This window comes from Lipomyces tetrasporus (genome assembly GCF_029532465.1).
Source record: "Lipomyces tetrasporus strain NRRL Y-64009 chromosome Unknown POJ06scaffold_8, whole genome shotgun sequence".
NCBI lineage: Eukaryota > Fungi > Ascomycota > Lipomycetes > Lipomycetales > Lipomycetaceae > Lipomyces > Lipomyces tetrasporus.
Genome location: NW_026611603.1, coordinates 831,412 through 846,741, shown reverse-complemented (window position 1 = coordinate 846,741; position 15,330 = coordinate 831,412). Strand labels below are relative to the sequence as shown.

Here is a 15,330-nt window from a genome sequence, read left to right as displayed (position 1 = left end):
TAATGTAGTGTGACTGTGTAGACATCGATTTCAAACAAGTGCCGTTCGTCTGCTACTTGATTCTCGGTTTGGGGCACCCGCCGGGTCTGCAACTCGAAATTAGCACGACCGCGAACAGATAGATCATCTTGTGCAGAATGCAGATTGTCTGCTTGTTCGATCGCGGTTGCCATCATAAGAGTCTATCGCCAAAATCCTGGCGCGCGATTGCTTGCTATTGATACCGATAAGATCGCCTTTTCTACGACAATTTGGAGCCACCAGAAAAATTCTGTTCCATTCCACTTCGCACACGTATAATTATCCACAGGCCGATCGGTAGTCAGGTAGCGGAATACCCGCAGCAGGAGACGCGGCGTTCTGTTATTATCTACTTTAAACGGCACATGATGGCCGACGATGCGGGGTCGCATCGTAATAATAATGATAATAATACTAAATTAATCTCATGACACATGCACGCAGACCGCATCCATGACCCCGAACAAATACAAACTCTAAAATGTCTCCAATTTACAGCTGCTCCTCCTTGATTACTTCCACGAGCCTGTCGTTTTGTTAGCGTCTTGCCTACCAGTCAACAGCCAAATTTCACATACCAATCTAGACCCTCTGTTAAGCCTTCTCCTTTGATTGCACTACATGCAACGATGCTCCAACTCCGGTCTTTCATTCCCACTAATTCCAATGCTTGTGAAACTTCGGGCGCAGTCATAGCTCCAGGCTGAAACCGATTAGTCAATCGCGCTACTCGACTAGCAAACGCCACCTACCTGATCCTGCTTATTTGCAAATACTAACAGAGCAGAATCTGCCAGCTCTTCCTCACTCAGCATTTCCTTTAATTCTTCCTTGCTTGTGTTGATTCTGTCCCGATCTGTCGCGTCAACAACAAATATGACCTTAACTCAATTAACCATGGTTGTCCACCAATAAGAACTTTTATATTCATACAGCTGCAGTATTCGCATAATAGCATCGCCAGTATGGTCGTATGCTGGTCTGTCCGCCCAAATCCTGTTACCCGTCATCAGCATCTATCATATCATACGTGCATCAATACCTCCCGTACCCAAACGTTGAACTTTAGGTTCTTGTATGTTAGTGTCTCAACATTAAATCCAATAGCTGTAGCTGTCATTAGCCATTTTGCGTCCAATTTGTCCGAAATTAATCAATATCTGAACATACTCGGCACCGTCGTGATGACCTCTCCAATCTACATAACGGTCAGGCCCACATCTAAGCCAAACACGCACATCCCGTGCCTACCTGCAACCGGTACAAAATTGTAGTCTTTCCGGCACCGTCCAATCCCAAAATCAGAATCCGGATCTCTTTATCGCCGCCCCACAGTTTTGATAGGACTCTGCCCAGCACTTGACCTGCATCATCGTTCCACAGTTAGCATTCGCGCGGCCACGATGTCAATCGAGCTGGTGAGCTGCAACTAACCCATCGTGGCTATATTGTCCGACAATTATGATGACTGTGGGCAATTGAAGGAATTAAACTGCTATCGCTATTTTGCTGGACAACACGTCAGAGTTTGCTCCGCAAATCAATAACCATCTCGCTCGCCCTCAGATTCCCGCCTATCCCATATCAATCTGCGTTGCCCGAGCGAATGAATCGCGCAAGATCCATACAGAAAAATAGTGGTACTCAAACGTTTCGAACTCACCGCTGATTGCTCAATTCCATCCAATTTGGGTTTCGTCGAGAAAATATCCAACCCCAGATACCGCGATTCCTTCTAATCCAATTCCAATACACAGCTTTCGATACGCTGCACTATATACGTTCCTGTTGCTTCAATAATGTACTGGCTGTTGCTTACAGCAGGCATGATAGTCGGTCCCTCGTGGCGCTGCAAAGCGCAACAGCATCGGAGTGGCGCCCCGTTCTCGCACATTGGAGCCGCACGAACAGTTATTGTTGTGAGCATTCTGGCATAAGTGCATGCGTGCTTTGAGAATGCTCGAGCCCCTGCCTTGGGCTAGGGTGTCGGCAATTGGCGGGAATGATTGTGTAAGCTCACAATTCAGTTGTCTGGGTGCAGTAACCTAAGCAATGAAGAATACTACAGCATTGGTCTTTATACTAAGAAGGCCGAGTTTCGATAATAAGCTCATAGAACGTTCTTCTCCCGAACGCAACCAGTCGCAATAGGACCATCTACGCCCGTGAATCTATCGCGATATGTAGATCCCACTTATGATATATTTGAGCCGAGTGTGCAATTGGAATTACATGAGAAAAGACCGAGAATCAATATATTACTCCATTGCGTGAAACGAATATTCCATGTATGCTTTCCATCCTACTCCTGTCTCCCGCCGTGGCCCAGAGCCTTCTCCCAAACAGACTTACTCCACAACTCTGACCTGTCACGCACGCTCGCGACCGAGTCTAACGCCGGTCGCACGTCCAAGAAGAACGTCGGAAATCCATTTTCTGGAGGACCAGCGTAGTAGTCAATCACGTACCTAACTTCCCTCTTCTCACCAGCAGAATCGTATCTTAGGACCGTCCAGTCATGTCGATCAAACGGTGGCGGTCCGCCATACTTGCTTGGGTAGATTAAACCCATCCACTGCAGCATTCTCGCGCGAGGAGACAGCTCGTTTGGACGACCGGTGAATCTTAGCAGTCGCGGTGCTTTCCCCGATTCCTCCTCATACTTCTTCTCCCATTTCAATATCTCCACCCATGCTCCTTCATTCAGAAAATTGTGCACGTCAACCATGGCAGGCACATCCGCCTCCGGCGTATCTTTATGCCCTTTGCGCACCATCGCGTTCAGCATCTGCTGCGGACTTGGGTACTCCCACACTCCAGCCGATTCCTCATCGCCGCGTGGAATCGAGGATAGCGTCCGCTCTGTCGGCAAATCGAGTTTCTGTCCAGGAACCTTGTTCGTCGCGGACAAGTTGTACGGCATTTTGGTCGTCGGATCAAGTTTGTCGTGGTCCACTGGACATTTTGCTGGTTCTTGCGATTTCTTTGCAAACTTGCTGTGATCAACGGGGCATTTTGCCGGCGTGTCTGACGTCTGGGAACGGAATGTTAGTACTATTCGTGAGAATTAACGTCTTCTCGAAAGTTGTGGCGGACACTCACGTACCGGCGCAGAAGCCTTGTCGTCCGGCTTTTTTGACCAAAACGGAATCCAAACCATGACGTCGTCAAGTAGTATCTCTACAGACCGAGTATCGTGTAGTTTGGAGCTTCGTGTGAATAACAGGTTTGGAAAATTCTTGAGCTGTAAATTATAGCGTGGGGATCAAAATTATCTCGAGCCGACCGGGTATGTTGTGCGGCTCCTCATGTCGACACAACCCATGCTGGGCCAGGCAACGCATAGGACTTCCCTGACCATTCGCTTCGAATTTCCAGCGCAGGCATACATTATCGTACAGCTGGACCAGTAGCTACATATTCGTGTGCTTGAATCGTGCGATTCTGGTATTTCACGTGAATCCGTTCGTGACGGTAATCTAGTCAGTACGTTGATGGAGCTGTTACACCCATATTCGTCCGCGATTTATCCAATGGTGCCGCCGCAGAAGCAGAAGAGAAAACTGTCTGAAGATGGAGGTGCTAACAAGGTAGACGCCTAGAGAGTTTAAATTGTTATTACGTGTATTGCTAATTGCCGTCTCTATTTAGAAGAAACTGAGATCTGGATCAGTAATACAGCAAATTAGCAGCATGCAGCAAGTCCAAGGTTCACATCTTCAACATTGCCAGTTTCCAATACAACAAGGCGCCGTAGACGATAATTTTGGTAATGGAGTTAGCGAGTCGAATATTAATGTACCATGGCGAGAGGCGCGCATTCCAGACGCTATGGCGACGACCGCGTTCAGTAGAGAGCACCGTCATGAATATTCGCGGTCAGTTGGAAGTTGCTGTCAGTTGCCGTCTAGTAATAGCATTGACGGCTATCAGATCCAGGTATATTGTTTATCAGTCCTGTGCCATTCCATGATAGTAGCTAACACCTAGCGATGTTTGAAGACTGCGGACTCAGGAATAATAACTCCGTCGCCAGAACTACAGCCAGAACCAGGTTGTTTTTTAGATGCACTGAATGGCGATATTGAATTGTCCGGCAACACGACAGATCGGCCCAAGGCTTCACCAGAGCTTGAGCCGGCACAGTTGCAATCGCACAACGGGCCGACACTGAAACGACGAAAAATTGTGTATTCAATGGGTTATCGTGCTGACTGCGAGAAATGCAGAGCCAGAATACGCGGTCATTATTCGCATATTGTGTATCTAGACGAAAACTGAGATTTGCCAGGTGTAAACGGTGCATTGTGAATGGGCAGTTTGAAGGTTGGGTTATTGTATTAGTATATTTTATTGTCGCTGCATCTCGTCACGGATTTACGTACGCTGTGTCGCTGGATGTATTTTTGTGTAAATATACGTCGGTTTTATGTACTTTCTCCAGATACATTGCAGATTGCAGCATGAGGTGTCGCAAGAGAATACCCGCGTGGTCGCGGCGTACCATCACCAAAATTCGCTCCGGCGTGTTGTCTTGTGTGATTACATTATTATGGCTTCATTATTACAGAAAGCTTCAAGTGAACCCTTTACGCGTTGGAGTAAACTCTCGGCTTCCGACTCGACATAAGATCGGACTCTCGATATTACTTCAAAACTGCTAGCAAACGTTCACCAATAGTCTCAATAAGCTATTGCATTGGAATTTGGAGACTAAGTTAGTCACAATTAACTATTCTCTTTGTGTGGAACCGATATTACGGATCCGCGACCGCTGCAGCTCATCGGTCTTCGGCGAGTCGTCAAACGATGACGCCGGCCAATCAACTGTTCGTCGACAGCAAAGACGACCCGCTGTCATTTTTCTTCGCGGAGGGACTCCCAGAACGAGAACGCCAAAGACTAATTGGCTTGGTTGAAGTGAGCAGACGAATTTGGGTGAACGGCCCGGTTTGTACGACTGATGTCTAATGACAATGTAGGAATTTGGAGGACGTTGCTCAGATAGGCCAGAAGACGCGGACTATGTAATCTCTGACGATAAGCGAATTGGCGATCCGTCACTTGGGGGATATATCGCGTAAGGCAGATTATATTGAAGTAGTTGGTTTTGGGTCTAATCGTGTCCCAGCTACTATGCGGCATTCATCACCGATTGCATCGAAAGTGGAAGAATATTAGAGAATATTCACGAATATGCAATTGTTGAAATGTATAATTGTTTTCGAAGATATCTGGTAACCTGAGATAGCTGATTGTGAGTCTAACAGGCCCGAAGATGACGCAGAGGAAGAGCTAGGCGACGGTAGTTCACAGGTTGATATCGGTGAATATGCAGACAGTCTTGGTCTCGCTCCAACTGAAGTGGGCAAGGTTAGTTATGACAGGACTTGATTTGCAGTACATTGTTGCTAACATTCATTTGTCATTAGCAGCCTTTGCCGTCTTCGTCCGGCCAAACGTCTTGCACTAAGCAGCGGTACGTATGGCGGTTAATACCTTTACAAGGGACACATACTGACGGCGGGCTGGCGGTATTAGACATCTTCCATGGAATCTCCCGAGACAGCAGACTCCAACTTCCAGTCCATTAAGTGTGGTTCCATGGGAGACTATCCAACAGTCCGAGCTTAATAATTTGGAGGACCACGACGAGCAAAGTAAAGAACGTATTTGTTATGCGCGGAAGCCGGCTTTGGCCACCCCAGTAAAGATCTTGTCGGCAAAACATTGTCGTAAGCGCTCGCACGTGTCTGATTCGGACGAGGAAGAGAATATCCACAGTCAATATATTTTACGAGAGAGATTAACTTCTCCTTCGTTTTCGCCTCCCTTGTCTGAACCGCTGTCACGGAAATATTTACCGTCTTTGAAGCTGAAAGAACAGACCTCAAGCCAGTCGAACGGAAGTCTGCTGGCTCTCCCGACTTCTCCACGAGGACCTCCTACTAAGCGCCGGAAGCTGAATGAGGCAGCAAATACGCCGGAATTGGCGGAGTTTGACTTTGATCGTCCTCAGAATGACTTCGACGAAGAACCTCACTTAATTGGTGGATCTGTCTATGAACCCGATGACGAGAAGGAGCAGTTCATTCAAACCAAGTTGCCGTTATTTACGGAGGCCTACTATTCTTTGTCCGACTTTGCCCACGAGGAACTGAATTGGCGCGGCGAGCCGAAGCTTAAAACAATCAGCGATCAACAATCGCTATATCAAAAAGTCGATGAATTGCGGCGGAAATATCGCGTCGATCCGAGCATTATAGTCGGGTTGCTGCATCGGACCAGCTTCCGATTAGATATCCTGGATGTTGTGTTGCATGGATACGCGGAAAAGGGCGCAGAGTTTGGTAAGCTGCCTCGTCCAGAATATTATGATATTGCTAAGGTTTTACATACTAACATCATCAGAACTTAGTCGGGATATTGTTGGGGTTTTCACGATTCAAGATGACGAGGACCTGGCCACCAACGATCCCCAAGCAATTAAACGCGTTCAGGAGAGACATGGCAAGGATTTGGCAGCGTGGCGAATAAGATACTGGGAGATATTTGGGGTGATACATCGGCGAGAACGACCTTAGCATATGGAAGACGGGGGTTTACCAGCTAATTGAAACGTTTGTACGATTATTGATTCTAATACCAAACTCAGCAACATTTACCTTCCATGACGTCTGCTACAAGCTGTATACTGGGCTCACATAGCCTGAATGCCGGACAGCTCACCTCCGACGTCCTGGTCTAACTTGAACTCCCGTCGCGCTTCTGTGGTTTTCTTTTGTGTGCCTCTCGTTGCCGAAACTGCAGCTGACATTTCCGCATAATGCACTGGGTCTTTACAAGCAACGAATGAACATATTCTTTATCCACAGTGTCCCCTAGTATGTCGCGCCGGCGTAGATCGGCAGTTGTTAGAATCAAATCCAGGTCCTCGAAAACTCCATGAGATAAACTATGCGAGGTCCCAGATTCATACACGGATGGTTCTGCCTGGTGAGGCGGTTTGTTCCGCACCTTGTCGCTATGGGGATCTTCGTCTAACTTACACCATATCGTCTCCAATTCTTCCTGGGCGGCACCTAATTTGAAAATTGCGCATTCGTATCTCCGTTCATGGATATATGCTGCAGTACATATCAGCGATAGCCTCGCCTTCCAAAACCTGACAACCGCATCTGTCCGCATTGACTCAGGCATCCCAGTGGCGTTGCAACATATTGGGAACGTCATATCAAGACGATACCCAGAATTGGGACTGTCTCCAGGAAACACCACGTTTGCAGTCACACTGGTGCTAAAAATGGCGTGAACGTAGTCGTCAACCAAATCGGCCGTGCACACACTATTTGTGACGGCATGGTACATGGCCTGTGCCGCTTCATAGATGTAATCGAACGTGACAACGGCTCCTATCGAAAGTTCACTTCTAGTGAGTCTGCCGATCGAGAAGTCTTGTTGCTTGTCCCATTTTAGTATACTGCATCTCTATAGGAAGCTCTTAGTAGAATAGACAGACAATCCAAGGATACAATCCAAACGCACAAGAAATTCAGTCAGGCTTCTCAGATGGTGCAAAAGTCGAAATAGAATAGCCGCTCTCTTCATTTCAGTGAAGTCGACAATATAGTCGTCATCGCGTTCGACTCTCTTTATGATCGAATACAGTAGAATCACAGTATGCGCGGCCTCACTGGATGCGATAGCATAATGCTTTAATTTATAATGAGAGTATAAATGATATCTAAACCAACTGATTAGAAATTGTGTAGAAATCGGGCAAGTACTGACACACACATCATATAGAACACCTTGAAGTAATCAGGTACCGGACAATCACGAACAGAAGAACATATCAGTACACGAGAACTCCAATACGCAGGAGTCAAACGGGGTGAGAATAAATGCTTTGGTGAATGTTCAAGACGTTGTTGACAGAAACGTATACATGTCACGTAAGATCGAGATGAAAATAATCGGCGAGCAACGGCAAGAGACCAAGAATGGTATTGATAGCAAAGCGCATCCTTGGAAGATTCACTATCCAAATACCATTGCAAAATAACTGGAATTACATTGTCATTACTTGTAACTTGCATATAATGCTGAGCCAGCGGGGACGGCTTACACTCAAAATTGCGGCCCTCAAAGTCATTTATACGATTAAAGTAGTCCATCATTACTCGCAGTTGCCAGTAGAATCTAACAAGCAATTGGTGTCTCCCAGGATTTAGAAATTGTGACGGTAGACTAGTGTCAAACTACTTCTCCGAATTGTTTCATTGCCGCGTGATGGGTAAACAAAAATGCCAGGGCTAGCCAATTTCGTAATTCAATCAAGTTCAATTGCAACTCTATACGTATGAGCCCACTGGCTTTAAGCTAACCAAAAGTATCGTCCCAAGGCTCTTCGTCATCCACCACTACCACTGGTGCTTTCTTCTTAAGGAAATCCTTCCTACAGAGAGGACAGGTTGCATGCTGCCAGAAAATAAGTCGTTAGCATTGGCGTCGGTCATAACAAATCATACTAGAGCATCATACCAGCTTTAACCACGGCCCAATGCATTCCAGATCAAAATGATGACGATTGTTACACGGTAGCTTAACTACCAACGGATACTTGTCTATAATTTCCGTTCAGGTCAATTGCCATCTGATTCAGCAAGATCTATTACCTTCCAAATATGCTGTGTTACAAATTGCGCACATATCATCCGATTTCAGCTTCTTCCGAGGAATTCTATCAAGACTGTCTAGAAATTCTTGAGAGACACCCTTGGATCCATGCGGCGGATGCAGGGCATCCTCTAATAGTTGAGCCGCCAACCGTTCTAGGACTTCGGAATTTCCCATTTCTTGAAACGCGCTAATTGCCGTAAATACCCGAATAGACCTCCAGCTTCAAGTACACCGTGTCTTCCACTCTTACCTCGCAAGTGTTCTGTACGTGTTCTCTGATGGAGTTTCCGGTCGATCTGTCGAGAAGAAGTCCGCAAGATCCGGATTGACGTGCAGCAATGTCGGACGATCTCCGTGTCGAGAGTCTCGTCGTGCAGACGACGTCGAGAGATTATGATCGTCTACATTACAGTTAGCAGCCAGCCTTTCTAGAATTGGCCACGTGTGTTGTACCTTCGTATGTTGCCATTCTTTCCAATGTCTATATATCTACGGTCCAGGATCAACGGCGTAAGGAAAGCCGTGCCCTAAGACGATAAATTCTGGATACCAAAGATCGCTGCTCGGCTTTAGATGCGTGTGAGTCTATTTGGCGAGTCTCTCACTACGTCAAGAGTCTGACCGATTCCAGCACGATGATAGATCCATATACCAACCCTAATTGGGAGTCGCTATCGTATTCGGATTTGGCGCCGCACGCACTTTGGTTTAGGTAAGTATGATACTCGGTTACAACAGTCACGTTTAGCCATAAACAGGATCCATATTTATGTTTTGGCTGCAATATTTCTAATTTAATGCGACTGTACCAACTGTGACCTGACTTGCCATAGATGAACGGCGCGACATGGCTTCTTCCGATGTAACACACTCATTTACTGGCACGAGTCGATCGACACCTCAACATTCACCCTCCGGCCGGTCTGTTTCTACTTCCGCGCTGCGATCACCGAATAATCCAATTTCACGTTTACTGGCATATCGTACTGGTAAAATTAGCGGGTCTCATCCTTCTTGTCAAACTCATGTTACGACAACAACGCCGGCCACATCAGCTCCCTGCTCGGATGGACTATCAGAGTTCCTTTACACTAGAGGCTTTCTTCAAGGCACCTGCAGCGATGTCACGATTAGAGCCTTTGGCAAGGACTATGCATTACATCGGCTAATTTTGGACCAGTCTCCGTTCTTCTCTATGTTGTTTTCTGGACCATGGAGAGACGCTCTTTGTGAGACGCTTGAGCTATCACTTGCAGATGATCCCAACATGACCCAAGATGCGTTTGAATTAGCAATTGCTCGACTATATGGCCATTGCGATGCTGTAGCAGAGGCGAAGCACGCAATGTCACTGTTGGCTCTAGCGAGTTTCTTGGACATGCAAGACTTAATCGAGTCATGCGTAGGGCTTATCGTTCGGAGCTTGACAGCGCAGAATTTATCGGAGGTTCTTCGTTTTGCGATAAACAACAACTACGGTGCAGCGAGTACACGACTTGTTAACTGCTGTAAGAACATGCTTTATTGTGATGGTTGGGAAATGGGTGTTGAAGCATGGGATGCAATTCCAACCACAATCGCGGCAGAGATTGTAAGCGGAAATCCATTTTTTGTGGCAACAGAATGGGACAGGTGTATGTTTGTTATTGATCTGATTAATTGGCATCTTGTACACCACGGGCAGAGAATAGAATCGCCGGTATCTGATTCGGCTAAAAGGAGTAGCTCATCAGTATCAGAAACTCCGAGCGAGATCGATGGAAGTGTTAAGACTTCTGAAGTCAAACATGACGTTGTGGGTGATAAAGACGTTCAAGGGGAACAGAATGACGAATTAAAGTCAATATTTGACCTAGAGCCGTTGCGGCAAGCTATGGAAGGAGGAATACACTATGTGCATTTCACATTTGAGCAGATACAGGAGTTGGATGCAATGCGAGATGTGACTGGACAACGCGTTGTTCGTGCAGAAACGTTACGCGAGGCGGTGTGGGCGAATCTTTCACTAAGGCAAAAGATTTTGACGTGTCCTCTCGACAGCACCAATCTTGGACTTGTAAACAAGGGTCCTCTCCCACCTTCTGATCCACTAGGGCGACGTACCGCATACATAATCCCGTCGAACGATGAGACAACACTCGAAGTTGGCACATCTTCGGTGTTGTTTCATTCTGGCTCTCTAATGACGGAAAGGGTAGTGTCAGGAAGCTCTGATGATGACAACGAGGAAGGCGAGTTTAGCTGGACGAGATTTCCACCATACAGGTTTTCACTGGAGTTTAAGCACGTATCTAAATTGCGTGAGGAAAAACGTGTGTACAGTGGAACCATTTGGTATGCAGGGTCCTACTGGAATATTTACATTCAGAAAGTGAAGCAACGCAAATCAGTGGTGCAAATGGGAGTGTATCTTCATCGTGTCAAGGACGCCCATGTCCAGAGAGGATCTGACTCTTCAGTGATGGTGAACGATATGGATCGTGGGCCTAGATCCCGCTCAGTGTCTCATGAAAACGACCAAAATGAATTTACTATGGAAGCTGAAGTTGAGCATGAGGGATGGGGCATTCCACGATCGCATTCTGGGACATTAGATGACATGCACATCACTCTATCCGAAGCGCAGGAAATGTTAGAACGAGGAATGGTTCCAGCAGCGCATACTTCGACGGCAAGCAGCGGCAGCCATTTATTTGCGCGAACGGCTGTTGATGTCGCGTCAACCAATACAACGTTACCTGAATACATTGATGAGCGACCAAAGATCTCTACATACTTCGAGATCTTCACCCCGTCGAGAAAAGGAAAACATGCCATAACTTGTTTCTCGTCAAGTCCTGACCTTTTCAGCTTTTCGAAGTCATGGGTATGTCTATTGACCGCTTAGCTTGAACTACAATTAATGCGGCTCGCAGGGCTGGAAAAGTACCACTCTCTGTGCTCCGCTAGATGACCAACAGCCGATGGCAGCGGATGGTAACGACGAAGCGCACGACATCAATTTAAAATTTATGATCGTTTTAGGTGAGCGACAAGTCTAATTGAAAGTGTAATGACAACGCCAGCTTACTTTTGACAGGAAATGTTTAGATAACCTGCTAATGTAGAACAACAATTTTTGCTTTAGGATAACAGTATTCCGGAGTTGGATTTGATTCTCTTTTTTTAATATTTTGCTATGCATTATCGTAGCCTTGATAATAGTGAGAGACTATGCGGTCAGTTAATGAAATCTGCTATCCGTATGCCATCTCGATTACTTGAATAGGACTATTGCTATTCTAGTCCTATGCCTAGGACCTCTATGTTTTGACGACTTCAGTCCGTTTTAAGATAGCCTTTCTGCCAACAATCTACCTAACTGTTCAATTCTTCCTGTCAGCTAATCTTCTATCCACGTGATGTCGCGTAGTCCGGGTAAGCTCAGGGACGTGATCGACGCCGCACCAGAGTGTGCAGCAAACATGGTTGCAGCCACAATCGTGCTGCAACATTGACCGAATGATCCCAACTCCATTGGTACTTCCTCTAATATCGCATTATACTAGATCCTATCCGGTCTGCTCTTGTAATGACTTCTAAGGCGGTTATTCTGGTGAGAGTTAAACATTGGTCTTTCAAATTATGGTGCAATTGGCTAACCGGATCAGGTTGGTGGTGGAACTCGAGGAACACGATTCAGACCTCTCAGTTTGGACATTCCGAAGGTATGGAACGCAATTGATCTACTGCCTGACGCGGCCATTGTACTCATTGTGCGAATCAGGTATTGTTCCCAGTTGCCGGCCGTCCCATTGTCTCTCATGCTCTGTCAGCATTAGCTACCGTTCCGTCTATCAAAGAAGTGCTCCTGATTGGCTTCTATGACGACAGCGTCTTCAAAGATTTCCTTGCCGAATCCGCCAAAGAGTTCCCGCAATTTACGATCAAGTACTTGCGTGAATACCGTGCACTTGGTACTGCTGGTGGCTTGTACCATTTTAGAGATGCAATCCTGAAAGGACACCCGTACAGACTGTTCGTTATCCATGCCGACGTCTGCAGTTCCTTCCCGTTAACCGAGATGCTTTCCATGTTCGAAGAGAAGGAGGCCAAGGCTGTTATTCTTGGCACTAGAGTTGAGCCACAGTTTGCTTCTAACTTTGGATGTATTGTTATGGACCCAGCTACAAAGAAAGTCATCCACTACGTTGAGAAGCCTGAATCACACATTTCAAACCTCATCAACGGTGGTGTGTATCTATTTGATCGTTCTATTTTTGACGTCATTGCTGCAGCTCGTAATGCCCGAGCCGAGCAAGCCCGTGATGATCCTTCTGAAGATGAAGATGCCCAGGAGATTCTTCGTTTGGAACAGGACATTCTAGTTAGACTGGCTCAGGCCGACGGGTTCTACGTCTACGAGACCCGTGGCTTCTGGCGACAGATCAAGACCGCTGGTTCCGCTGTGCCAGCTAATGCTCTTTACTTGCAGAAGCTTTTCCAGACCGATATTGACGCGCCGCATCTTGCTCGAGCGTCGGCCACGATTGTCCCACCGGTGTACATAGATCCCACGGCTTCCGTTGATCCCACGGCCAAGCTAGGACCAAATGTTTCTGTTGGTCCGCGAGTAAGGGTTGGAGCTGGTGCACGTGTTAAGGAGGCCATTCTTCTTGAGGACACTGAAGTCAAGCATGACGCGTGTGTTCTTTACTCTATCCTTGCTCGAGGCGTCAAAGTTGGTGCGTGGGCGCGCGTTGAGGGAAGCCATATTACTCCCGCTGATCACTCGACCGTTATGCTCAAGAATGGTGTTCGCGTTCAGAGTGTTTCTATTTTGGCACAGGACGTCGTCGTAGGCGATGAAGTACGTCTGCAGAACTGTGTGGTCTTGCCCCACAAGGAGATTAAAAGCGTAAGTGTATCCTGCTTGTTGCCGTGATTTTGGCTGGCTTACTAATATTTCGGTATAGGATGTCGAGAACGAGGTCATTATGTGATTGGCTTCAACTTAAAGTCATAAATCGTATCTTGTTAATGGCTTCTTAAATTGCGCTTAGAAAATCCAAAAATGTACTTCTAGTAGTGTCTGTATTCATTTGAGATAAGAATGTAACGTAGTGTGGTCGATAGAATAACTATCTAGTCGCAATCATATCGCGAGAAACAATAAATGTAGAATTCTGCTACGTCAAGCGGACCCTATCACAAACAGGCGAACGCTCCGGCTTATTTGGAATCCTTTATTTTGTTCTTCTCCAATAGGCGCCCGAGAGCACTTCTTACCTTAGCTATACCGAAATTCAATCTCGAACGAAAATCAGTTACGTCACAGCATACGATGACGTGAAGGAGGAGCCTCTAGATGAAATATCATTCATTGTCGCGGAAGAGGGCTTTGGGCAAACTAAACCTGCATTGATAATTCTAAATACTCAGATCAGGGATTGTCTTACACGTCAATTAACTGCTTCATCCAACTCCATGCACTTGATTCCTTACGCCAGGCTATAATAGCTCGTGCAACGCCAGCAGAGTCTCGTATCCCACCGGCGACCCATTCATCATCCACGCATTCTTCAACAATTTCACGCAGTTGCTCTTCATCGGCAATCTCACAAACCACAGCAGGAACCTCTCCTTCACGGGCCAATTGGAATATCCTTCTATAAAATTCAGGGCCGCCGAGTAATGCGAGCCTTGGTTCGAAATTTCGAACGGACCGAGTAATATGCTGCGATGAATGATAGCGTTCTTCGGATATGTAAGGAGGATTGGCTATTATTATATCGAATTGATCAGTAGTAATATCGAAACTAAGGATATCGGCGGTGGTGAATACCACTGCTGTTCCATAACCCTCAAAAGCGCGGGCGTTATTCCCACGATTCAATCGCGCCAGCTCGATAGCCGTCGGTGATTTATCGACACCTTCCACGTACACAAACTTCGCCTTCGGCGGTCGTAACTGCTCTGCAAATAGAAGTGCAAGACAACCTGTTCCGGTACACAGATCTAAGACACCAAAAGTTTGGATCTCGTGCTCTGATATTGCATTGTCAACACTAACTTGCGTATAATCGGAATCCCTTTGGACTTCCGTAAAGAATGGATGACTTCTACGAATCCCCTGTGCAACCTTGATTCCCCATTCCTCAGTCTCCCATCGTGGAATCAATACGCCCCGTCGACACTGGATGTCAAGCGAGTCTCCGAATGGTTGCGACCCGAGAAGATACTGAAGTGGGAAACCTTTCTGACCACGAAGGTAGCAAAGACGATTAATCATCCTCTGAACGTCGTTGTCTGACACTTTCATGCCTTTAGCGGCTCTGTCCGTCAATTTTTCGCGCACATATTCACTGATCCATCGTAACTCAGAGTGCGCATTTGCAATACTGCGAACTTCAGGAAGCAGCTGCGCTAGATTGGGCGACTCCCGCCATGCTCTAACGACCCGCGCCGGTGGAAGGCGCATAGAACCAATTTCCACTGTAAACCAGGACTGTCATCAAAGCGTTGGTGGGAGTTATATGCTCTGTTAATGTTCCGCAAAAAAATTTCCAAAGGGCCACCATAGTTTCGTACATTGAGAAGGGCTAGGGTAATCCCAGACGTGCTTAGCCCGACGTCCCGCATCTCGAG

General features: G+C 46.6%; 9 protein-coding genes across 9 annotated transcripts; 4 read left to right on the top strand and 5 right to left on the bottom strand.

The window, feature by feature from the left end:
• Positions 1-97: 97 nt before the first annotated feature.
• POJ06DRAFT_292472 (ADP-ribosylation factor family-domain-containing protein) lies at positions 98-1,459 on the bottom strand (the record flags this gene model as incomplete). The annotated part of the gene is made up of 8 exons (XM_056190396.1): positions 98-547; positions 600-724; positions 774-902; positions 955-1,017; positions 1,073-1,128; positions 1,192-1,219; positions 1,273-1,385; positions 1,456-1,459. 8 exons carry the CDS (start codon positions 1,457-1,459, stop codon positions 514-516), a joined length of 552 nt encoding a protein of 183 aa, XP_056042271.1. The 3' UTR covers positions 98-513.
• A 671-nt stretch (positions 1,460-2,130) lies between these two features.
• POJ06DRAFT_258078 (cytochrome c/c1 heme-lyase) lies at positions 2,131-3,273 on the bottom strand. The gene is made up of 2 exons (XM_056188226.1): positions 3,128-3,273; positions 2,131-3,055 (listed from the first exon to the last, which is right to left on the bottom strand). Exons 1-2 carry the CDS (start codon positions 3,179-3,181, stop codon positions 2,324-2,326), a joined length of 786 nt encoding a protein of 261 aa, XP_056042270.1. The 5' UTR covers positions 3,182-3,273; the 3' UTR covers positions 2,131-2,323.
• Positions 3,274-3,352: 79 nt separating this feature from the next.
• Positions 3,353-4,577, top strand: POJ06DRAFT_142731 (uncharacterized protein). The gene is made up of 3 exons (XM_056184545.1): positions 3,353-3,611; positions 3,673-3,960; positions 4,024-4,577. Exons 1-3 carry the CDS (start codon positions 3,516-3,518, stop codon positions 4,300-4,302), a joined length of 663 nt encoding a protein of 220 aa, XP_056042269.1. The 5' UTR covers positions 3,353-3,515; the 3' UTR covers positions 4,303-4,577.
• A 535-nt stretch (positions 4,578-5,112) lies between these two features.
• On the top strand, positions 5,113-6,685 carry POJ06DRAFT_142722 (uncharacterized protein). Its single transcript, XM_056184544.1, has 5 exons — positions 5,113-5,233; positions 5,292-5,394; positions 5,454-5,500; positions 5,563-6,371; positions 6,433-6,685. Coding segments are annotated over exons 1-5 (1,134 nt in total). The 5' UTR covers positions 5,113-5,231; the 3' UTR covers positions 6,606-6,685.
• Positions 6,686-8,382, bottom strand: POJ06DRAFT_142678 (uncharacterized protein). The gene is made up of 3 exons (XM_056184543.1): positions 7,819-8,382; positions 7,567-7,765; positions 6,686-7,509 (listed from the first exon to the last, which is right to left on the bottom strand). The coding sequence occupies exons 1-3, from the start codon at positions 8,199-8,201 to the stop codon at positions 6,766-6,768; spliced, it is 1,326 nt and encodes a 441-aa protein (XP_056042267.1). The 5' UTR covers positions 8,202-8,382; the 3' UTR covers positions 6,686-6,765.
• Positions 8,303-9,330, bottom strand: POJ06DRAFT_142649 (uncharacterized protein). The gene is made up of 5 exons (XM_056184542.1): positions 9,157-9,330; positions 8,954-9,104; positions 8,700-8,890; positions 8,566-8,648; positions 8,303-8,502 (listed from the first exon to the last, which is right to left on the bottom strand). The coding sequence occupies exons 1-5, from the start codon at positions 9,170-9,172 to the stop codon at positions 8,404-8,406; spliced, it is 540 nt and encodes a 179-aa protein (XP_056042266.1). The 5' UTR covers positions 9,173-9,330; the 3' UTR covers positions 8,303-8,403.
• A 6-nt stretch (positions 9,331-9,336) lies between these two features.
• On the top strand, positions 9,337-12,195 carry POJ06DRAFT_142518 (uncharacterized protein). The gene is made up of 3 exons (XM_056184538.1): positions 9,337-11,569; positions 11,619-11,727; positions 11,783-12,195. The coding sequence occupies exons 1-3, from the start codon at positions 9,551-9,553 to the stop codon at positions 11,791-11,793; spliced, it is 2,139 nt and encodes a 712-aa protein (XP_056042265.1). The 5' UTR covers positions 9,337-9,550; the 3' UTR covers positions 11,794-12,195.
• Positions 11,961-13,911, top strand: POJ06DRAFT_142632 (nucleotide-diphospho-sugar transferase). Its single transcript, XM_056184541.1, has 4 exons — positions 11,961-12,298; positions 12,354-12,410; positions 12,470-13,600; positions 13,659-13,911. Exons 1-4 carry the CDS (start codon positions 12,275-12,277, stop codon positions 13,683-13,685), a joined length of 1,239 nt encoding a protein of 412 aa, XP_056042264.1. The 5' UTR covers positions 11,961-12,274; the 3' UTR covers positions 13,686-13,911.
• Positions 13,647-15,296, bottom strand: POJ06DRAFT_142611 (S-adenosyl-L-methionine-dependent methyltransferase). The gene is made up of 2 exons (XM_056184540.1): positions 14,188-15,296; positions 13,647-14,136 (listed from the first exon to the last, which is right to left on the bottom strand). Exons 1-2 carry the CDS (start codon positions 15,161-15,163, stop codon positions 14,126-14,128), a joined length of 987 nt encoding a protein of 328 aa, XP_056042263.1. The 5' UTR covers positions 15,164-15,296; the 3' UTR covers positions 13,647-14,125.
• Positions 15,297-15,330: the final 34 nt, after the last annotated feature.